The sequence below is a fragment of the Leptonychotes weddellii genome, chromosome 6 (genome assembly GCF_054177405.1).
Source record: "Leptonychotes weddellii isolate Sample4059 chromosome 6, ASM5417740v2, whole genome shotgun sequence".
NCBI classification, from domain to species: Eukaryota; Metazoa; Chordata; class Mammalia; order Carnivora; family Phocidae; genus Leptonychotes; species Leptonychotes weddellii.
In genome coordinates this window covers 109,552,212-109,576,135 of record NC_138374.1, presented here as the reverse complement: position 1 = coordinate 109,576,135, position 23,924 = coordinate 109,552,212, and the positions used below count along the sequence as shown (strand labels likewise).

At 38.6% G+C, this 23,924-nt stretch overlaps 2 protein-coding genes across 2 annotated transcripts in view; one reads left to right on the top strand and one right to left on the bottom strand.

Annotated features, from left to right (window-relative positions):
• LOC145722335 (DENN domain-containing protein 1B-like) overlaps positions 1-10,382 on the top strand; it is a 390,017-nt gene extending 379,635 nt beyond the window's left edge. The window contains exons 2-4 of the mRNA XM_081824948.1: positions 1,630-1,919; positions 2,909-3,125; positions 4,126-10,382. Of these exons, the coding sequence (XP_081681074.1) occupies positions 3,003-3,125; positions 4,126-4,662 (660 nt within the window). The 5' untranslated portion in view covers positions 1,630-1,919; positions 2,909-3,002 and the 3' untranslated portion in view covers positions 4,663-10,382. The remainder of the gene's footprint in view (positions 1-1,629; positions 1,920-2,908; positions 3,126-4,125) is intronic.
• Positions 10,383-21,726: 11,344 nt separating this feature from the next.
• The window catches only part of CRB1 (crumbs cell polarity complex component 1), a 122,601-nt gene continuing 120,403 nt past the window's right edge, over positions 21,727-23,924 (bottom strand). Inside the window, exon 11 of the mRNA XM_006734063.3 lies at positions 21,727-22,458. Coding sequence (XP_006734126.2) covers positions 22,243-22,458 — 216 coding nt within the window. The 3' untranslated portion in view covers positions 21,727-22,242. The remainder of the gene's footprint in view (positions 22,459-23,924) is intronic.

Genomic DNA, 23,924 nt, shown 5'->3' with positions numbered 1-23,924 from the left:
TGCAGCAGACCGGAACCATTAAAAAAAAAAAAAAAAGAAGAGGGGCGCCTGAGTCACACAGCACAGTCTGCTGGAGATTCTTTCCCTCTCCCCCTACCTCTGCCCCTCCCCACCATGCATGCTCTTGCACTCGCATGCTCTCTCTCTCTCAAATAAATAAATCTTTAAAAAAAAATCAAGAAGAACAACTGTGATAGGCTGAGCCACATCACATATATACAAATGATGATGACATTTTAAAAACCCTCACAGCTCACATTTAGAGATTGGTAGGCATGAGCTCATTACTCTGGAAATTGTTGAACAAAAGGAAAGCATCAAGAATTTATCCTACCTCTGCTGTACACCTTGTATTTCAGAATAGCCAAATAGTTAATAGGACAAAAGTCTTGGTAGAATGCCAACAAGTAAAGATAGAAGGAATGCTTTTGAAAAACATAATTTTGGAGCCCCTTCTGCATAATTAATTTACCCAAGGACTATCATAGGATGCTAAAACCATCAAGTGAAAGAAAATTCATAATGGATAGTTATCAGCCAACCTGAATCCTGAAGCCATTAATGGATCTTAGTACCACCAACGTGAGACATCTTAACATGATGTACCTCCTGGTGTGATGCAGTAAAAAAAAACACATCTCAAACACATGTAGCATATTCTTGCCAAAAACAGAGAAAAACAAAAAACCAGAAACAGTCTAACCAAGCTTCCAGATGTGACTGCCAAGTTTATAGGAAGAGGATAAGAATCACATGTTCAAGGCCACAAATGACACAAAGGATGGGGAAGGTGTAACTGATAGTCTCTGAAGGAGACTTGACAGATATATCAACCAAATAGTGTTAGCCGTGTTGAGATTCTGGTCCACATAAACAAACTAAAATATTTTAGGGGTAATAAGGGCATATGAGAATGGTCTGAGAATAGAGGATGTTAAAGAATAATTGTTAATTTGTATGGTAAGATAATGATATCTGTTAAAGATATATTGAAGTGTTTACAGGTGAAATGATAGGTTGTCTAGCATTCGGTTCAAAACCTTGCTATTCAGTGAGGGACCTTCAGATCCAGCAGCACTAACTTCACCTAAGAGCCTGTTAGAAATGCAGAAACTGGGCGCCTGGGTGGCTCAGTTGGTTAAGCGACTGCCTTCGGCTCAGGTCATGATCCTGGAGTCCCGGGATGGAGTCCCACATCGGGCTCCCTGCTCGGCAGGGGGTCTGCTTCTCCCTCTGACCCTCTCCCCTTTCGTGCTCTCTGTCTCTCATTCTCTCTCTCAAATAAATAAATAAAATCTTAAAAAAAAAAAAAAAAGAAATGCAGAAACTCTGGCCTCATCCTTAGAACCCAGTAGAGTCAGAATCTACATTTTTACCATGATCTCCAAGAGATTTATATGCACATTAAGTATTGAGAAGTACTGCCTTAAAATAATTGGGGAGACGGATAAAAGAAACAAGATGGGCAAATATTGATGATTATTGAAGCTAGGGGATAAGTGCATGGGGATATAATTGATTATAAATTAAGTATTTTTAAACCAGGGACTAACAGACTAGATCATTGTGTGTGTGTGTGTGTGTGTGTGTGTGTATTCAATCCAGTGATTTGTTTTTTGTCTGTTTAAGCTGTAAGTGTTTAAGCTGTAAGTGTTGACATCAGTATTGCCTGATTCCCTCCCCTTCTTACTGCACAGCTTGTCAAGTTACTGAGTAATGTTAAAAAATCCTGAATTCATATTTCTCTTAAAAGCGTTCTTGTCAAATCAAATTGTTCCTTTAAAATTTATGAAAAAGACTTATTTTAACTACTAATGCCAATTTATGGTCAACTCCTCCCTCTAGGCACGCTTAAAAAGACCTCTTAAGAGTCTTGATGGTGCTCTGTATGATGACGACTATGACGAGAGAGCGAGCAAGTAAGTCGTGATGGATTTTACTGTCCTGCTAAGTGTTGCGGCTGAAAGGCAGACATTTTAGGATTTCAAAAGATAATCAAAGGATGTACACTCCTAGAGATCAGATTTTGCTCCCTTGCAGTGTTCTTCAGCAAAATTAACCAGTGCTCATTGGAGTCTCATGGGGGATGAATCTTGAGATGGGAAAGCAAGCTAGATCTGAAATATCTTGTTCTTGGAAAGTGGTAAGGCCTACAGAAATATCTGCGATAGTGTTAAAGGGGAAATAGGAGCCCACCTAAGTTCGACCCCTACCCTGCTCATGAAGAGGGGCAGGTTAAATGGCAGCAACAGTGATAATAGTCAATTAAAACAAGCTAGGGAAGGGGAGGGCTTTAAATCTGTGGTGATATCAGAAGAGGAAATTTTAATACAAAGTATTAAAAATTAATTTCACCATAAAGGGCAATAACAATAGCGTTTAGTTTTTTTAAACAATTTAAACTTATATGGGGGTGACAAAATGGACAGTCTTTTTTTCTCCATTAAGTATATCTTTGTCTATATAAAGGAATATGCACTCTTCTCTAAAATATTTGAATAAATAAATAAAGGGAAAACCACACAAATATTGAAAGTGAACTCAGGCTATAGCAAGCTTTCCAAAAGTTCCATCTACTATTTCTAAGGCTAATGTCCCAAATCCCACAGAACTAGACTGTGTGAAAAGCACTGCTTTGGCTTGCAGATTGAGTAAGGTCCCATAGCTATCTGTTTGTATTTTCTTAGTGCACATACTCAAAATTTCCTGTATTTGAATTGGTATACACACATCACTCTAAAGAATTTGGCCATGAACCAATTCACCATTTTGTTGTTCTGCTGAGAAGCACTTTGGTTTTAAGACTCTCTCACTGATGGAATGTAACTGGGGAGAGGTTGCTCACATACATGTGTAGGTGTGTGAGCGTGTAGGAGTGACTGCTAATGCATGCTTCATTTTCCTTCAGGTTGTCCTCTGAAGATGGAGAAGAAGCTTCTGCCTATTTTTATGAAAGTGATGACTCCGTTGAAACAAGAGTAAAGAGTCCTTACTCAGGCGAAATGGACCTCCTAGGAGAAATCTTAGACACATTGAGCACACACAGCTCAGACCAAGGAAAGCTAGCAGCAGCGAAGAGCTTGGATTTCTTCAGATCAATGGATGATATTGATTACAAACCTACGGTTAGTTGATTTTTTCAGCCTATAAAATTAAATGAGGGGGTGCCTGGGTGGCTCAGTTGGTTAGGCGACTGGCTTTGGCTCAGGTCATGATCCTGGAGTCCCAAGATCGAGTCCCGCATTGGGCTCCCTGCTCGGCAGGGAGTCTGCTTCTCCCTCGAACCCTCCCCCCTCTCATGCTCTCTCTCATTCTCTCTCTCAAATAAATAAAAATCTATTTAAAAAAATTAAATGAAAACATTCTTACCCTTTGGTGTGCATTGCCTCATGTTATAATCTTAGTTGGTCAAAGCATTTAACCTCTAACAGGGAAGTAGTCAACTCTTCAAAAATATGAGAAAATTTAATCATTAAGAATTATTTCTAGTTTCAGAATTCTGTATTTTCCCATTTATGTATCCAGTTCTGGTGGTTATTGACATTCATTGGAAAAATTTTTTATCAAGCCGTAATATTCTCTTACAATCTAGTTTTATAGTTGTCTTTTCTGGGGAATTTTTTAAGTATGAAATGTTCCCATTTTTTTCCATATTTCCTGGATCTTTGAAAATATGTTTAAGAAATGTCTCAATTCAAGTAGTTTTTCATTATATTGCTTCAAAAATGAAGAGTGTTTTAAACATAGTGAAATAAATGTTTTAAAAACACAAGAGATGGAAGTGTGAGTAATGGCCACACTGTGGTGATTGTAATTCCAGAACTTGGCTTGATGTAGTTGGTCTTTTTGGGGGTTTTGAGGGGCTGGGGTTGGCAGGTTTTTTTCATTTACCTTTTCAGCTTTGTTGAAATATAATTGATAAATAAAAAATTGTATATGTTTATGTATTTTCTTGTTAATAGAGCCATTTGCAGGTGCTCAGAATTAACGCTGTATTTCCTCTGGGGGGGACTTCCCAGTTGTCAGCCTTGAAAGATATTAATATTTTATTTCAAAATGGAAAAAAAATGCTCATGTAACATAATCTCATTAAAATTTTTCTGAATTTGTTGTTTCTTCTTTCAGAATACATCCAATGCACCCAGTGAGAATAATCTGGCCCTGCTTTGCAGTGGTTCTGGTGATCAAGTAGAGTGGCATCTCGGGCAAGATGATAGTGCCCTCCATGGCAAACACCTTCCTCCCTCTCCCCGGAAGCGCGTTTCCTGCAGCGGTTTGACAGATTCTCTGTTTATCCTGAAGGAGGAAAACAATGAAAAATACCTCAATGTTGACAATATGAGGGAGCCTGCGGTCATGGAAAAGCCATCTTCTGCCTCAGGATTGGATCTCCAGCTCGCTTCGCCTGAAGTTTCCGAAAATGAAAAAGCTAAAACAGAAAAGAAAGAAACACTAAGCCAGATTTCAGACGATCTGCTTACACCCAGCCTTGGGCGACATTCATCTACTTTTGTTCCTTGGGAGAAAGAAGGGAAAGAAGCCAAAGAGACTTCAGAAGATTCTGGACTGCTTCATGAAGTAGTGTCGTTATGTCATATAACATCTGCCTTCCAGCAAGACTTAAACATTTCAGAAGAAAACACGCGTGAAAACCACCCTTAAATCAACTATTAAGAGTCACTCACTTGCATCCAAGCTTCTAGGGAGACATTTTAGGATTCCTTGTAATCTCTATAGTAAACAGAATTATTTGTGGGAATGACAGTTCTTAGTGCTGTCTAAAAGTTATTTTTCATTTGGAACATACATTTTCTCCACTCATTCATCTCGTGAATATATATTATCGATTGATTTTTAAATGTAAAGCTGATTCTTCTACTGTGCTCTTAAATCAGGTACTAGTTTGTATGTATATTGGAAGTATATGTCAAACATGATTTCCCAGTATTTGGTGCTTAATGCCATTCATTTTATTTAAACTAATATGCATATATAACCCTTGCGCATAACCAGTAGCGACCCTACTAATCTGGTTGAGCATGAACTGGTCAGGATATCAAAACTTATCAAAACTAGCCTGAAACTGCTGAAACTGTTGACCCACTAACTGCCTTAATCCTAAGCCTATATTTAGCATACTTTAATAATTTATGGAATTACCTGTAAATTTTGAAGGATAAGTTATAAGTGTTCTGCAGAGCAATAATGCCTTTTTCTATTCGTTGAATCAAGGACAAAATTCATTTTTCAAAATTTAAAAGCTCTCTTGTGGACACTGCAGCCATGTTTTCCAAAATGTATAAAGGTACACATTTACCTTTCACTCAGTGAAATATATGAAGTGCTGAATTACAATGTGAAATTAATGACTTCTGTTTACAAATGAGACACTTTAAAATTTTTTCAGTCTCTCTGTATGCCTTTGCTATCTAGGAATCCAGCCCCAGAAAGCCAAATGCAACACGAACTGTCCTGATAAAGAAATGTTCCTGTTTTGTTTTGTTTTTTTCTTAACTAATAATTCAAAACATTTCTTATCATCGCAAATTTACTTTTTAAAATAATTGACTTTATATTTTAGAAGTTTTAGATCTACAGAAAAATTACAAAGAAAGTACAGAGAGTCCCCATTATGTCCCTGCATACAATCTCCCCTATGATTAATGTTTTACTTTGGTATGGTACGTTTGCCACAATTGGTGAACCAGTATTGATAGTCCCTGTTTTATTCAGATTTCCTTAGTTTTTCCCTAATGTCTTTTTTCTCTTCCAGAATCCCATTCAAGACACCACATTACATTTGGTTGTCATGTGTCTTTAGATTCCTCTTGGCTGGGACATCTTCTCATTTTCCTTGTTTCTGATAACCCTGACAGGTTTAAAGAGTACTGATCTGCTGGTTGAATATATTATAGAATGTCCCTCTATTAGAATTTGTCTGCTGTTTTTCTCATGATTACACTGTGATTGTGGGCTTGGGGGAGGAAGATTACAGAAGTAAAAGGTCATTTTCATTACATCATACCCAAGGTACATAATGTCAGCATGATTTGTGAATGTTGATGTTGACTTTGATAACCTAGCTGAGGTGGTGTTCGTCAGGTTTTTCCTCTATGCTCTTTTCCCTCCCTTTCTATACTGTAGTCTTCGGAAGGAAGTCACAGTATATAGCCCACACCTAAGGAGTAGGGCTTTATGCTTCCTCTCCCTTAGGGTGGAGTATCTACAAAAATTATTTGGAATCCTTCTGCATAGGAGATTCGTCTCTTCTCCTTCAAATTCACTGCTAAACATTGAAATTCATCTCAGAAGGCATCGTGCATTGACTGCTTCATGATAGGCTAGATTGACAGGAAAAAATAAAGGGAAAAAAACAGTGGTGTTACGGTTAATTTGGTATTTGTATATTCAATATATATCCTGTACATCCCCAATCATGATTATTTTTTAAAAATTGTCATTTTAGAAAAGTTGTTTGAGAAACCATTCAAGAGCCCCATCAGGACTGTACCCTAAAATATTTACTGAAAGAATTTAATTTTCAGCTAAAAAAAACCCTGGAAGGGGATTTGTTAAAAACATTGCTTAAAAATATTTATCCAGGTCAGTCTTTAAATAATTTAAAGAAAATGACCAAGTTTTTTTCTTTTCTAAGCTACATTCCAAAATCTAAACAGATATGTTTTATTGGGGACAATTATTTATTCATGTTTGTAAAGGAAGACAAATCTCGTTTTCCTTATAAGGAGGGAGTCGTGTATATTAAGGAAAAAAGTGTTTAATCCTTATTTTATTAACACAAAAGTAAGACTCATGGTTCTTGTCAAATTTTGCCTTTATCTACTCATTACAAAATTCCATTTCACTTTGTCAAAGCATGTGGATTTATCAGAAGAGCTGTTTTAAATGAGAAGGAAAAAAGATCACTCCGGTGGTTAATCTGCTTGGCAAATATTTCTTGGTGATTTTTTAAAAAGAAAAAGTCTTTTAATATGACTATTGAAATGCATGTTTTCCTTCAGGATTCATAGTCTGAAGAATGAGATAATTGAGAGTGTAGCATAGGTAAAATTGGAGTTTTAGTCCATTTGCTTAATAAACATCGTGGCCTCAGAAATGTAGGTTCTTCTATCATCTGATCACCTCATGAGATGTTTGACTACAAGACTGTTGCCGTGAGGCCACTCACAAGGATATTTGCATCAAGGTATTTTTGAACTGGACCTGTGCCTTATTCTAACATGCAAAATCAGCTTTTATATTCTGTTAAAAAACAAAAGCTCTACATGTTATTCTTGGAAAAAATCCAGAAAGCTAGTATCCAAGAGACTACTAATCCAAAAGCATTAGTATTTCAAATCATTAATATTTTGAGTATTCAGTCTGCTCTTAAACTAGACTTCCCAGTATTATGGTGGATATAGGGAGAATAAAGTGAAATTAAGGTGAATTCTGAAACAAACAAAAGTATTATTTTATTTTCTCCCATGTTCATATTTTCTATTATAACTAAATGAAATATTTGTATAAACTCCTCTGCTGTTTGAATTTGTTTTTCAAAGAAGCTTTACCTGTTCTGCCAGAGTTGTATAAATGAATAAGTCTTTGGCTATCGTGCGCCATCTTTTATGTGGCCTCTAAACCGTCGTGATTCTCCCTGAATCCCACTCTAGCTTTTATCCTTTGGGTCCTTAAATATTGCATCTATGATATTTCAGGGGGAGATAGAAGAGTCATGTGTGAATTTAAGAGCTCTTGTTTTGTTAGGTCAACGTGTTGTTAAGTGGTAAATTTTGATGGTTACCTACTTTAGCATATTTTAGGAAGGTACCAAAACATAGCAGGATGATTTTTCTGTTCCTAACTCATTGCACTTAGGAAATATTTATCGACCCTTTGTATGGGTCGTATACAAGGTACAGTAACTGGGGATATAAGGAAATAAAATAAGTAACATAGCCCCTGCTCTGAAGGAACCAATTAAAAGGGAAAGAAATGACAAATCTCTGTTAGCCCAAGGTTCTAACACCAAAAAAAAAAAAAGTCCTTTAAAGCTGCTCAATCTAAAACATGCTCTAAGTATAGAACCACGGTACCACTTCTAATTTCATTAACTTTATTATTTTAACAAATATAATAATGCTGCTATTTTAAGATACCTACTTTTAAAGGACAGACTTAGAAGCTCTTAGAAACTAAGTGTCCTTGTTTCTCTGATTCTCTGTCCCCACTATGCTCAATCTTTTGACCAGGCAGCACAGAGCTCTAGAATGGCATGATGCTCCTTTGTAATCATTAGACCACTTTACTTACTTTAGGATTAACTGAGGGTGTAGGTGCATGTTGATGGAAACTAGTTTTTACTGTCTTTATCTTGATAATAGCATTTCTCTAGAAACAGCCTCCCCTGTCCCCGCCTCTTAAATTAAAAGTGTATTTAACAGTGCTGTTGTTCAGATTCTGTGCTAATATCCTTATAATGGGATTCAGGAATGTTCATGAATTAGTTGTTTCTTAAATAACATGAAGAGGTAGTCTCCTGATCAAGAGGAGAAAACTGTGAATATTCTCATAATCAGCAGTAGATCTTCCTTCTCATCTAGAAAATCTGGAATTTCAGGAAAATATTATTTTTATGAATAAATTTGTTTAGCATAAAAGACCCTAACTCTGGGTAGATACTTGTAAGTCAGAACACAAATTTCAGAAAGTGAATGAATATCCAAATCTAATTCCCCAAAGCACTTCTTAATATAAGGAAATAGCTTTTACAGATTCTGTGTCAGGACCCACGTCTTTCCTGTGTCGAGCCTGATAACTTTGTTAGTGTCTGTTTCTTAAAGCTTACTTAAGAGGCAGAACAGCTTTGAGCAAACTGGTTAACATTTTTATTCGGTCAAGATATAGGGAATCGTGTATTTAGAAAAGCATATTTTATTTTGAAAATAATAGGATTTTGTGCAATATTTTTCCTGCATAATTTAGTTCATATAAATATGCACATCTGCTTTTCTAGCAGATGCCTTAAGGTCATGTTTTTCAGTATTTGTGTAAAGCTGTATGTAGCAATGTTCTATGTGATCTTAGAAAAAATTATATTGTTGGGAGGAGAAATGTTTTTGTTTATTTAAAATAATTATGGATATTGCATTATTGTATCATAACTAACTGCCTCAGCAACCATAAATATGCAATAAGAAAATCCTGAACCTTAGGTTAGTATTGACAATACTGTTACTTTAAAAGAAGTGTATATAGTGCTAAATGCTGATTCTACATGTGTACATTTAACAAATATTCAGTTCTGTACCACATAAATCTAAATGGCATTTGTATGGTGATGACCACGTATGTAGATTGTAATATCCTTTGTGATGAATCTTTGGTAAGATTTATAAAAGGCATTGCCAATACTTCTTGACTGTCTATAAATTAAGTTAATTTTTATATAATGTACAGTTTGTTTAACCTTAGAGCTTCTATAGATTTCTACTTTTATTATACTTGAATGAGGCAGAAAAGCACTGTGGAAAATCTGTAGCTCTCGATGTGATATGCATACATACCAAAAAATTAAACAAGGTACTGAGCAGCAATGTCAAGTAGATGCTTTATATCCAGAAAGCTATGTTTTCTTCAAACCATACTTTAGTTAAGTAATTTAAAATACACAATCTTTTATCTTAAAAGGTTGCAAAGTCACAAATTATTACCTCTTTGATGTGAGAAACCTCTAGGTCTCTTTTGTCTCCGTGTTATTTCACTTCTCAGATGAGAACCTTAATGAGGTACCTTACAAATCCACCCTCTGGTTGGTTATGCGATGTTTAGGACAGGACCGAACTTGAACTCTGTGCATGCTCAACGCACCATCCTTCAGGTAGTGTAACTTCCATGTGGTTATTTTGAGAACCATTCAGTGATCCTATACCCAAAACAAGATTTCTTGAATCTGTTACGATTTAGTACGTACAGCAATGCCTAAAACAGCAAACAAGTATGAATTGCATGAAGTCTACAACTTAATATGCATTAAGGTACATGAGAGGTTAAAACGGAACTTTCCCAAAGCTTATTTCTTTTGCTTTAAATGAATAACTGTTTAAAAGGACTGAAAATCTTGAGCTTTTTGCCAGACAGGGTGACAGGTGTCTGTAAAGACCTACCCAGCATTGAGATTTGTTTCACTGTGCTTGCATCCTTGAGGCTACAGTATAAATCATCTCTAAAGTTGACTACTATTGGGAGGACATTGTACATAAAAGTATTGTTTGGGGAATTTTTTGAAAAATATGCAAACATAAATCTTGGATGAACTACATACTACCATGAAGTGCCCAACAATGCAGTTATGAAATAAAATTGGTCATAATTAAAATTTTGCATGGTGGTGACTCTTCTTTTCTAATTAGCCAGTTACTCCTCTCAGTGTTCCAGGTGAGATGCTGTGAAATAAAATTGGTCATAATTAAAATTTTGCATGGTGGTGACTCTTCTTTTCTAATTAGCCAGTTACTCCTCTCAGTGTTCCAGGTGAGATGCTGTAGGACCCAGCCATCTTCCTCTCTGAGCTTTGTAACTCTGCTACAGTGTAAGTCCCAGCCTGAATCTTTCTGACAGGTCCGCTTGAGAGGTGTCCATTCTTTCCTGTATGGTCAGCTAATTTTATTAGGCTCTAAAATCATAGAAGAGGTAAGTAGAATGTCACTAGATAGACCAGAGCAGAACTGTCTAAGTTCAACAATTGTATTTATTGACTTTGATTTAAAAGTCGAGGACAGAAATGAAATGCAGTAAAGTATATGAACAATGCAGTAAAGTATATGAACAATGCTCCAGAGATTAGAAGGGTGAACGTCTCACCCAAGAGCTATGACAGTTCCACTGAGGGCAAAAGTGAAATTCCTATTGAAATGAGCACAAAGCTTCCCTTTGGGTACAGAATTTTGGGGAGTGATACGCTGAAGTTGTCTTGTTTCCATAGAAGAAGCAAAGGTCTGACAACAAGAAAAGAGACGTTATCCTTGTAAGCATCAGGTTTAGCTAACTTTTATTGATTTATAATATAAGCTTTTTTTTTGAAATCAATGTATAGTTGACATTCAATGTCATATTAGTTTCAGGTGTATATTGATTTTGATTTTTTAACATTTCGCTTACCACCTTCACAGAGATTAGTCTCAATACTTCTAAGTGTCTGTGTATGAGAGAGATGGTCATATCTTAATTTTATAGATGCAGAAACAAAAAACACAATTGGCTTTTCCTTATGTATAAGTGAAAGAAAATATCCTCTTTGGAGTATTATTATGTAGTGAGTCTGAGAATTTTCTTGCCTAGAAGTAACAATGAGTAACAGGACACACAAAAAAATGTGTACATAGGTGAAAAATACAGTATGAATAGCATAAAAATAAAAGTGTACTGTGGATGTTTCCAGGTGAATTAAAACTTTCCTCCAAGTTCTGCCATTGATTTGCATCTGTTACTTAATTTCCCTGAAGTTTTAGATCCCTTTATTTAAAATAGAAGTACCTGTTCTTAGAATAAATTATTACTGAGAAACTTTTGTGTATATGTTTGAATTCATGGCATTTTGCCGTATAAAACCGTAACATAAAGCTATATGAATCTTGTATTTCTCTAATCCAGTGGCTGTCAAACATGGCTTTTTATTAGAACTATATGTATGGCTTTAAAAAGGGTTGGGGGGGATGCCTGCACCATGCTCTTAAGAGTTTCTGGAGTAGGGGCGCCTGCGTGGCTCAGTCAGTTGGTGACCGACTCTTGGTTTTGGCTCAGGTCATGATCTCAGAGTCGTGGGATCAGCCCTGCACTGGGCTCCTCGCTCAGTGTGGAGTTTGCCTAAAATTCTCTCTCCCTCTCCCTTTCCCTCTGCCCCTTCCCCCTGCCCTGTGTGCACTCTCTCTCTCTCTCTCTCTCTCTAAAGTAGATAAATCTTAAAAAAAAAAGTTTCTGGAGTAGGTACTGTAATTAGTCCTTTGTAAACATGAAGAAACTGAGGAACAAAATAAATGGGTAATATCCTTAAAGTCCCATACCAACAAATGACCAAGCTAGGATATGAACCTGACAGTCTGGCTTTGGCCTCCATGCTGTATTAGGCAGAAATGCAGGACAGAAACTAAATGGCCTGCCTAACATGCATTCTCCATATGATTTTCTTTTCTATCAACTCTCTCCTTTATTAGACAAGCCTTTTTTTCTTTTTTTTTTTTTTTTTACAAAATGCACTATGCAAGATTTTAATGTTGAGTACAGAATTTCCTGATATCCTTTGGTGAGATTGCATTAATGTACAGATTCTCCTTTTCTCTTTTTCTTTTTATCCCCCCATACTCTCCAGCTCAGCTAATTCAACCTCAGCTAAACTTTGTTGTATATATACGTGTTCTCTATGGTATCTTTTCCCTTTCAATTTTATGGGCCGTTGTTGGAGAGCAGGCTGGGGAGCCCCGCTTTGATTACGCATGGTAACTGTGAGAGAATGCTTGGCGAGATCAAGGAAGCTGTTCAGAGCATCTGAACGCCCTCTCAGAATCTTCACAGATGTCATCTACGACTTTTTAATTTTTCTTCTGGTCAAGAACCAGCATTGGAGGCAAACTTCTTACTCTTCAGTTTTGTTACTTTAGAATCAAACTTACTTTAAATATGGAGACTGCCTCATGTTGATGGTGTTTTGTACTAACACCATTTAAGCAAGGCTTTCATTTGAAAGCATGTATTGAAAATGGACACATTCCTTTTTATAACTCCAGTTTCTAATTTGAGGTCTCACTTTGGGATATCAAAATATACTGAAGGTATTCACATAGTATTTTATTCAATTTCCCCCCAAATTTAAACTTTTTTTTTTTTAAAGATTTTATTTATTTATTTGAGACAGAGAGAATGAGAGACAGAGAGCATGAGAGGGAGGAGGGTCAGAGGGAGAAGCAGACTCCCTGCCGAGCAGGGAGCCGATGCGGGACTCGATCCTGGGACTCCAGGATCATGACCTGAGCCGAAGGCAGTCGCCTAACCAACTGAGCCACCCAGGCGCCCTAAACTTAAAAAGTATTTTTAAAATAAGAGCTAAGCTTTCAGAGATTTGATAAATGTCCGAATTGGATACACCCATTAGGCAAAAATCCCAACTTGTGAGACAGATGGTAGGAGGAAGTGCTCTGTTTTATATTATAGGCTTCTTATAATAAGGGACATGCTCTTTGACAAACTGTTAGAAAATCACGTGAATTTCTAAAGAAATGACAATTGAGAGACACTTGAAATTAGTCTTTTAAAAATTTCCTGCTAGAAAAATTTAAACAATTCTTTCTCATCAAAATTATATTTAAAACATGGGGGATCAACACAGTATAGCAAAGTAACATTCTGTATCATAATCAAGGAATGCTATTTGGGGGGATTATTATGGAGTATTAATATTCATGTTTAACATGCAATTATAAAGTGAGTTAAAATTCTCTGGATATCTTGATTTCAAGATTTTAAGAGGATTTTCAAATTGCTTTGCTATCACTCTCTTATTACAAGCTGTAGGTTAGTCTGGGTTAACGGTGTTAACAGTAGAGACCATTATGTATCTTAAGGTTTAAACTGAATAATATACACAAGCAACTGACATTTGGTTTGTTCCAGTGATTTCTCTACACATATTTGTTTCATGATTTTGAAAATGTTAGCACAGCAGGGAAGAATTTAGAGGTCATTTAAAACTTAGCTGTATTTAAATTATTTGATAGAATCCTCATCAAATTTGACCCTTGGCACATGGTAAAGCAGGTCATGATCTCATGTTGATATCATGGATACTTTGAATGACATACTCAGCAATGTGGAAATTTCAGCCTAATTAGCTGCATCTTATTTCGTGATTTGTCTTGGGTACCCTTGCTTGCAGGCTGAACTTTATTTTTTTTTAAACTTTCTCATCCTATCACATTTTAAATGTCACCAGACCAGTGTTTATATTGTTGGCTTCTCCTTTCCCTCTCTTTTCCATCCTTTACTGCCTCCCTCCACACAGGAGCACTTCTTTTGGAGCTCTGCTACTTTTTTGCCCTGGAGAGTAAAATAATCTCCCTTCAGGATAATTGACTCCTTGCAGAAATTTCTGTGTGTTCTGTGCAATCTTTTCTACCACGACCGTTTCTCCTCCCAGGTAAGATTTCAGATTATGTTTGATTTCAATTAATTATGTTAAAGGTGAAAGACTTATGCGATCTGAAGAGAAACCAGTTGTACTTGGCACCAAATGCAAGACATTTGGTGATTTTTTTTTTCTCATTAAATGAGTAAACTGAATAATTCTGCTATTTAGAATGAATGTGAGGGAAGTATTACTAGATGTACTGGTCTTAAAATGAGATTTGTATGTTCCAGATATGTTTGAATAATTCAAAACACATGCATTTTGATAACCTCATGTGGGTTGGGAAGTGCTGAAAGCCTTAGAGGTCTGGGCATCCCTGAAACTGTCTGCAAAAGAACGAGTTGGGAAGTTGAGGCAGGGTCAGGAGACCCTTCGGAGAGATCAGGCCCCTGTATTTAATTAACTTCAAGGATACAACACCAGGAAGGTGAGAGATGCAGAATGTAGGGAGATGCCCAGGAGTCGCCAGCTAGCTCAGTTTCCTTCTTGGTCTTATAGGTGGAAGAGGTGGTAGAAGGTGATTAAAGCAGAACAGAGCACTCTGTGCTGGAAAGTAAATAGTATTGACCAAGGAAAAGTGAGATCACATTTCCTTTCATAGGTCACAAAGGGTGGTGATGCTGATATACAAGAAAGTTCACTGGGACACAACACTGATGGGAGAAAAACAGCTAAATCTGCTTACGGATGTTTACACTAACATGGCAGTTTCTTGCTAGACAGATTTTCACCATCCACATATCGATCCAGGTCACGGATTTAGGGTGATGTGTGCATATCTGTTTGCAGAATCCTGGGGTTGCAAGGCTCTTACTTTGTGTCCTGAGATTGGGCCACTCTTAGGAGCAGGTGGAGAGATTTGTTCAAACTCTTCAAGGGAGTTAGTGCATGCAAAGGGTGGTCCAGAACAGAGCAAGGACTCTGAAGAAAGTGCATGTGACAAGACAGGCCTAATCTCCTAATGAACTTGAGGAGACTAAAAAGTTCTGGAAAGCACCAAGTGTTTCAGGAGCTGTGTCACCCTGTCATTGCTACCTGACAACTCAACCTTGGATTGAGTTAAGGGAACAAGGCTGCTTTGCGCCGTCACTGCTGACCCAGGGACGCTTACAGGACCCAGGAGGGCAACCCTACCACCCTTCTCTAACAGTGGCCTTGGAAAGCCTAACCTACAGAGTAGGCCACCCATTGCTGCCTGCACCCCTTTACTGGGGCTGCCACTTGTGACAGGAACAAGACTCCTGTAAAAGTCAACACATCAAAGGGAACTGAGGAGACTGCAATATTTTGATGTTTTCACCCTTTCCTGCACTCTAACATGAGCCACCAGTGAGGGAGAAGGGAGGGTGCCCTTTATCTTACCATAAAAGGAGAGAGTAGGGATAATTAGTTGATATTTTTCATTCAGATAAGAAGAAGCAACCTTCACACCAACTTTGTAGGGATTGGAATTTCAGAATTTTTCTTTTTTTAAAAATATTTTACTTATTTGAGAGAGAGAGTGTGTGTGTGAGAGACAGAGAGAGCACGAGAGGGGGAGGGTCAGCAGGAGAAGCAGGCTTCCCGCTGAGCAGGGAGCCTGATGTGGGACTCGATCCCAGGACTCCAGGATCACGACCAAAGCTGAAGGCAGTCGCTTAACCGACTGAGCCACCCAGGCACCCCCATGGAATTCCAGAACTTTTCAATGGGGATTTGAGTTAATGAGTCTTCCACTAATAAATAGCAGGAGAATATGACTGGAAAAGAGGTTTACACGCAGAAACTTTGTGGGAAAGAGAAGTTACAACACACAGTTGGATTAAATATTCGGTTAGAAATTTCACATTCATGATGAGTGCTCTGTTTCTTCAAATATTGCTTCAAATATTCAATGATCACAAATACTGTTTTTTAATAAAGAGAGCTGTTTATGGAGAGAAATGATACAGGCCGGGTTATCATTCTTACCCTCTACCGGAGGACAGAGACGTGCTAACTACTCTGTACATCCCAACTGGCATCTGATGGCAGCAAAGAGAAATTTTTATAGACTTAAGGAGAAAATTAACTGACTTTAAAAATGGAACTTTTTATATCTAACTTGTAGCAGTGATGAAAAATATCATAGCTTCCCCAAAATCTGTTTTTACTTTGTCTGTATAATTGATTAAATAATGTGAGGTTTGTCTAGTCTCTTGTCAGCAATGGCTTTCATGCAAAGTGACTGTTTTTGACCAGATTTATTCCTAAATGCCACTAGGATCTGCCTTGAATTTTGAACTGTGAATTGATCTGCCATCTTGCAATATTTTTCACCTAGATTTATTATCTCTAGTTTTAATTTCTTGATCAAAGAAAACAGAAATATCTTCTGATAAGAGGCCCAGTTACCCCCTTTAAAACAAATATATATTAAACAGGACTTAAGATGAAATATGCTAGGCAACAGGGAGTCTATTTTTATGACACCTCTGAGTCTTTTAACAATTGTCTTATCTCTGGACTAGTAACTCTTGAAGGCCAATATGAGGTCTACTAAAATGCTTTCAATAGATCAAAATAATATTCATGTAAGTTACTGAACTCCATTAAATCTAAATAAATGTGATTTTATCACATGGGTGTGTTTGGCCAGTTTTTTTCATGAGAGAGGTTCTGGACTTAATTTGTATTTCATTTCAAATAATTTAAGCTGGCCTCTATCAATATTGTATTTTACTTTCTAATTATAAACAATGTTTCCTCCATTCTTTTTATCTTTCCCTTTGACAAGGTCTCTCATTCTACCAAAGCAATAGCATTCTACCAAATGCTAAATAAAACAACAAATTGGAATCTCCCCATAAGTGATGCTATTAGCTGTTTCACATGGATAGTCCATAACTATTAGATTGTCCTTGCTCTCTTCAGTTTGAGACACTTAAGTACTATTACTACAGATTCCATATTTGAACTAAATTAGTACTTGGCCATGGAGGGATGTTGGATTGAAATCCATGTACTATTCTGATCACCAGTTAAGAGGACCTCCTGGCTTTCCTCTGCCTATCAGAAAATGAAATATCAATGCATTAGAAAAATAACAAAGACTGTTAGGAGATTTGAGCCTGGGTTCCCATGGGGATGTCTATGTTCTGGACCTCAGAGACTTAATATTTTAGGATCTCCATAATAGAAACCATTTAAGATTAAGACTTAACTGAATTTTTCTATATGACAATGTTTTCAAATAAACCTACTCTTGGTGGTTAGTGTTTAGTTGTTTATCTTTTTGCAAAATTAAGCATTTCCAAATTATTCAAATGGAGAGCAATTTCTTTTTTCTTTTCTCTTCCTTTCCTTCCTTCCTTCCTTCCTTCCTTCCTTCCTTCCTTCCTTCCTCTCTTTCTTTCTTTCCTTTTGAGAAAAGCAGGCCTGACCTGGTAAAATAAGTATTCTGAATTATCTCTGTTATGGGGAAGCTGATCTGGATGTTATCTTGTGGCAATAAAAGGTTTTTGGATGGTGAGCATGTTACTGAATTAATTAACGTATGAACTGACATATCCAAACCCATGACAGGAAGGGCTGAGTGGCCACAGGTTTCTGGAGCACCTGTGTGCTTTGGGGACTTTTAACAACACATATACTTGTTTCCACTCAGGGTTTGCTTCATTTCAGCCCAGAACGAGCTCTGATTTTAAAGCCTCAAGCTGTAAACCATGAGCATCTCCAAGAGGTCCTCCACTTAGAGCTGGAAGATATGGATTTGGGAGCGGTTTTCAAGGGGACATTATCACCTCGTCACCCAACATATTAGGAGACTCTGGGACTGGTTCTTAAAGCAGCTGTCCTTAGGCTAGGACTGCCAAATATATTTGATGAATGTTGTTCCCAGGTTTCTGGAACCATGTCAAGCGAAGCCTGGGCACCAATTCACAGAAGAATGGGCTTAAATTGGAAACATGCCCTTTTGTCATCACTATTCAATGCAATGCACAGCAATAAAGTTGCACTTTTGCTGGAAGCAGATTGAAATGTGAAAGGTCATATTCACTCCAGAATTAAGGAAAGTTTCACGGTTTGAATCATACCCAGGTGAAGTTGGGTCGCTAATCATTAAAAGGATGATTTATACCAAAATACATGGGTCAATCTTTCTTGCTCTTGATGATTGTAGATGATTGTGATTCCTTAACAAAAGAGGTATTAGGGGTATTCCCTAAAAGCCTGGGCAAATAAAATAAAAAATTTAAAAAATGTCATCTCCGTAAAGCAAAACTTCAAAAAAAATTACTCTTATCATCAGCTGTTTGGGAGACTGAGAGCCCTGAGACCTTTTGATTTATTTTCTGATATTTTATTGAGAACATACAAGCAGTATGTACAATTCATGTCAGTCTTATAGATGAAGTGATTTCTTCGTTCGGGTGGGAGAGCCATCACAGAGCAATTCTGAGGTAGGAGAATGACGTGGAGAAGTAATCTTTCTCTGCACAAAGCCTGCTAATTTTACAAATACATCAGAGGATGGATGTTAGGGAGGGGAAGAAGATGGTTACCCACATGGTTTGTTTAGCAGAATAGAAGGTGGGAGAAACTGAGCTTGCCACTTGTCCTGCTGACATCCCACCTTATCTGAATAATAATCATGAACGCTAGACATCGTGTGCCTACTCATAGCTAAGCGTTTGACACTAATAAGTATAATATGCCCATGAAACAGAAGTAGGATTCCCATTTTTCAGGCGAAGTTCATGTCACCTGGATGGGGCAGATCAGAAATTTAAAACTGTGTGTTTGTCTCCAGAGGCTCTTAAAATGAGGATAAAAGTTCCTCTTTCAAAGAGCTGTTCTAAGGTTTTAAATGAAACATAATGCATGTCGCGTAGCAAGGTAAATACAGCCCTGGCCCTTAGCTGAGCTCCCTATAGGATCCCTCATTATCATTATAATAATCAAAATTATCATTAGAATGGTGCCTTCTAGTTCTACCTCTACAATTACTCTGCAGTTACTGGCGCTAATACGAATTGGTAATCATCATAATCACGGCTACCCGGGGCCAGAGAGGACCTGGTAAGCAGTGGTAACTTAAGGAAGTAAAATAGGGGCAGATTCGACAGCTGATTTAAGTTACAGTCATTTGTCATTTCCTGCTTCTCTCTGCACTCACTGTGGCTACAGGAGCCACGTGAGGGGCCATTTGAAGGAGCCTTCCTGTCACTCCTTGTAAACACACACCAGATGTGCTTTTTCCATTGGCTGCCCTCAGCCAGGTTTCACCCAGGGCAGGAAGGAGGACGGCTGTGTCCACTTTGCACCCCTGCCCCAAAGCCTGCCAACAGCTGCCCTGGAAGGACCGTGACCCTCAGCGCCACCCAGAGCTGTGTTTGGATTTAATGGATCCTCACCTTATTTTCCACTCGGAGAGAAATCAGGCATCCATTGGTCATCTTTTATTAATAATTTACTAATTATTATTATTATGCAGATGAATCCTGCATAGTCCAGTCTTTCCCAGGGCAACAGTTTTGGAAACAAAGGAATCAGAATCAGAGAAGTATTGTATGTCGCCATATTCCTATGTTTGCCTCCTCGGTGTGAATAATTGTGTCTCTGGAATTGATTGCCGTATAACACACCGCCCTACACCTTGGTGGCTTCAAACAATGCTTTATTATTTCTCTTTGTGGATTGATTGGGTTTTTCCTTCCCTGGTCTCACAGGGGTCACTTATGTGAGACCAGCAGGCATGGTGGCTGGAAGTGGGCTCAGCCGGGATGGTTGGCACAGCTGGGCCTCTCCCTCCACGTGGTATTTTCATTCCATCCAAGAGACGAGGAAAAAACCTGCAAGCCTCTGGCACCCAGCATCATTTCTGTGACATTCTCTTGGTCAAACAGATCGCAGGCCAGCCTTGAGTCAAGGGGCAGGCAAACTGACTCCACCTCTTGACGGATGGGCTGGTAATGTCACGATGCAAAGGAGAAACGGCTACTGCCATCTTTGAAACCAAGCAATATTAGAAGCGCAGGGCACACGGGAGATGAGGACGTTAGGCTGTAAAGCTATGAGAGTTTAGCTGCCACAGCAGCATCCAGTGACAGCCCACACAAACCTTGGGCACTCTGGGATTTGCAGGTGGCAGGTACAAATTCGCACAACATTCATTCATTATTTGTTCATTTATGCAGAAAATTTTATTCTGTTTTGGGCCTGTTCTAGGTGGGGTCTATTGCAGTGAAAGAAAAGAAGTTTTTGTCTTCATGTAACTTAAATTCTAGTCAGGGGAAATAGCAAAAATGTATAGGATTTGACAAGTTGTGATAATCAGTATGGAAAAAAATAGAGCAGAGGTCAGGGAGATGAGGGGGGACGATGGAGAGACGGAGAGAAACCAGACAGGTAAGTATGGGGAAAATCAAGATGAAATGGTGTCTCATTGGGTGGAAAGTATTTGAAGACAGGAGTGACAATTGTTTCAAAGGCTGCTGAGAGGTTAGCTGAGGACTGAGGACTGACCACTGTGTTTGGCAACATGGAGGTCATCAGCAGCCCTGACAGGAGCTATTTCATGGAGGGGGTGCAGAGAAAAGTCAGGTTAGTTTGAGTTCAAGAGAGAAGGAGGGAAAAGGAAGGAGAGGCAGAGAATATAAAAAAAAACTCTTTGGGGGATGTTTTGCTGAAAGGGCTGGGGAGGAAACGGATGGTAACTGAAGTGGGCCACAGGAGAGAATTTTACATCATAGGAACTATGACAGCATGTTTGCTGCTATCGGGATGATCCAGACCAGAGCGAAAACTGATGACGTGGAAGAGACAGGGACAATTTCTGCAATGATGTCCTTCAGTAGTTGAGGAAGATGGATGGCTCTACAGCAGATTTTAAAATTCATGTCATTAAATTTTAAAGCATATATCCCAAATATATATAAGCACATATATACATATATATTTTTTAAACTTTTATTTATATACTACTTTGCTACATATATCTTAAACTTTTATTTAGGGGCACCTGAGTGGCCCAGTCGGTCAAACGTCTGCCTTTGGCTCAGGTCATGGTCCCAGGGTCCTGGGATCGAGCCCCACATCGGGCTCCCTGCTCAGTGGGGAGCCTGCTTCTCCCTCTCCATCTGCTCCCCTGCTCCTGCTCTCTCACTCACTCGTGCTCGCTCGCTCTCTCTCTCAAATAAATAAAATCTTAAAAAAAAAGAAAGCAATGACTTTAAATGTAATGTTTGACATGATGTAGTTAAAAGATCTAATTCAGGGGTGCCTGGGTGGCTCAGGTCATGATCTCAGGGTCCTGGGATCGAGCCCCGCATCGGGCTCCCTGCTCAGCGGGAAGCCTGCTTCTCCCTCTCCCACTCCCCCTGCTTGTGTTCCCTCTCTCGCTGTGTCTCTCTCTGTCAAATAAATAAAATCTTTAATAAATAAATAAATAAATAAGTAAAAGATCTAATGCATAAGAAGGTTCTTCAAATGTAAGTAGAGGCTACTTTTGTCACATGTAATATCACAAAATACAAAAAATACTCAGGAGAATAACCACATTTCCATTTTTATTAGTTGATGTTGGGTCACTTTTTAAACATAGATCATCCCCATGGCTTTCTTGAGTCCATGATTAAAGGGCAAAAGTGTGCATCTCATCATAGCTATACAACTAAAACCTTTCACCACATGATAAAAAGAGTGAGAAATGCATTTTGTAGTTTTTGTGTAAAAAAAAATGCAGTTGCCAGCTAATGGGCAAACTAAGAAAGGTGTCCCCAAGTTGCCAGGGGTAAAAAGGCTAAGTGATAGGCACTGGAGGCTTTCCCAGAAGACACTGTCCTCTGGGAGATATTTTTGCTAATTATGAGGCTGAAATTACCAGCACAAAAACACTATTCTGTGATTGAATGGCTAATATAGTAAAACGATGATGTCAGGTTGAACCATGAAAGTCTTTAAGGTGGCCAAAGGAATCCTTCCCACGGTTTCAGTGAAACCCCAGTTGTAAATTGGTAAGTCCAGGTAGGTTAGAAAGACGCTCAGTTGTGGTCATCACATTCACAGTGTGCGGATCTCTTTCTCAGGGAGACAGAATGCTCCTAAATCAGCCTCTCCACAGCAGGGGGTGACATCATGCTCCACATTTCCACTCGAGAGCCTTCCTTTTCCTGACGGCTGGGGCTGTAGGTTCCCTGAGTTGCCCTTTTATGGGTGGCAACCACAGAAGCAGCCACCACCAGAAAAAGGATCAACAGCAAGGCGGACGTCACTGAGCCAATGGCGGCGAAAATGTCCGAGATCAAATCGTCTGCCAACTGGAAGGAGTGAAATAATGGGGAGGTGAGTTATAGAGAAAAGGTAAATGTTTAGGACATGGGAACTACCCTGGAATGAAAACCAACCAGAACGCCGATGCCGCTCAGTACTGTAAAAAGACCAAGGTATGAAAGGGAAGCTTTTTTCTTATTCCCAGGTCATGTGAAAATGACTATAGATGTAACAGCCAAGGTCAAGGGGCAGAAAGTGTGACGTGAAGTATCTGCTTGATTTACTCTGCGTCTTCATCTCTGTGACTGGGATCGTTCCTATGACATCAAGGGCAAAAGATATCCCCGCACGTATATTTGTAAAATAGTTCTCCATCTGTACAAACACATTATTTACAGTATCTTCCCTCCCTTGCCAGAAGCTCTGGTTTTGGATTGAAGGAATAGTTGTTTTACAGCCTTTTTTGGTGGGAGGTGGTGGGGGAGAAGCAGCAAATTAAATTAGCGGGGAAAGATCCCAAGACAGAGCAGGGACGGCAACGTGCTGGTCCTGCAGGCCATTTCCATGGTCACTGCTTTGATTTGGATTCCATGTGACAATTGAATTGTTGTAAAAACATAGGAGCTCAATGTCGCACCAAACATCTAGAAACAGAAAACTGCACGTAGAGCCCTGTCAGGAGGAGTTGGATCCTGCGATCTCAGGGGCATTGCTCCTACACAATGGTTTCTTTAATGTTCCTTCCGCTGGGTTTGCCGAGCACTTTCGAGCATTGGGTAACATGCGTCTGTGATTTAGTTGCAGAGCAATATGAAAGGTAGGAAGCAGTCACTTCACATATAGCAGTCACTATATGAATTTTTTAACTGCTTTTCAAAGAAATAGTTCTATCACAGTAAAAGTGGGATTAAATCATTTAGCTTTCTCTGTGACCTAACCCCACATTACCAAGCCAAGCTACTGATATCTATGGAATTTTATTTGAACATCCTAGGGAATTTTAAATATCTTTACTTTCCTTAGTCTTTGTTGTTGTTGTTGTTGTTCAATGTGCCTTGGTTTAAAGTATCACGCAACTAATATAATATTGTATCTCTTCATAGTGTTGTCTTGGGTGTCCTCACTACTGCTCAAATGTGCTTCATTGGTTTATTCATTCATTCAACAATATTTATTGAGCTTCATTGAGCTGGGAAATAAACACACAAAGATAAATCAAAGTTGTTGTATGTAAGTGATGAGCCATTGAATTCTACTCCTGAAACCAATATTGCATTGTATGTTAACTAACTAGACTTTAAATAAAATCTGAGAAGGGGCGCCTGGGTGGCTCAGTCGGTTGAGCGTCTGCCTTCGGCTCAGGTCATGATCCCAGGGTCCTGGGATCGAGCCCCGCATCGGGCTCCCTGCTCCGCGGGAAGCCTGCTTCTCCCTCTCCCACTCCCCCTACTTGTGTTCCCTCTCTCGCTGTGTCTCTCTCTGTCAAATAAATAAATAAAATCTTTAAAAAAAA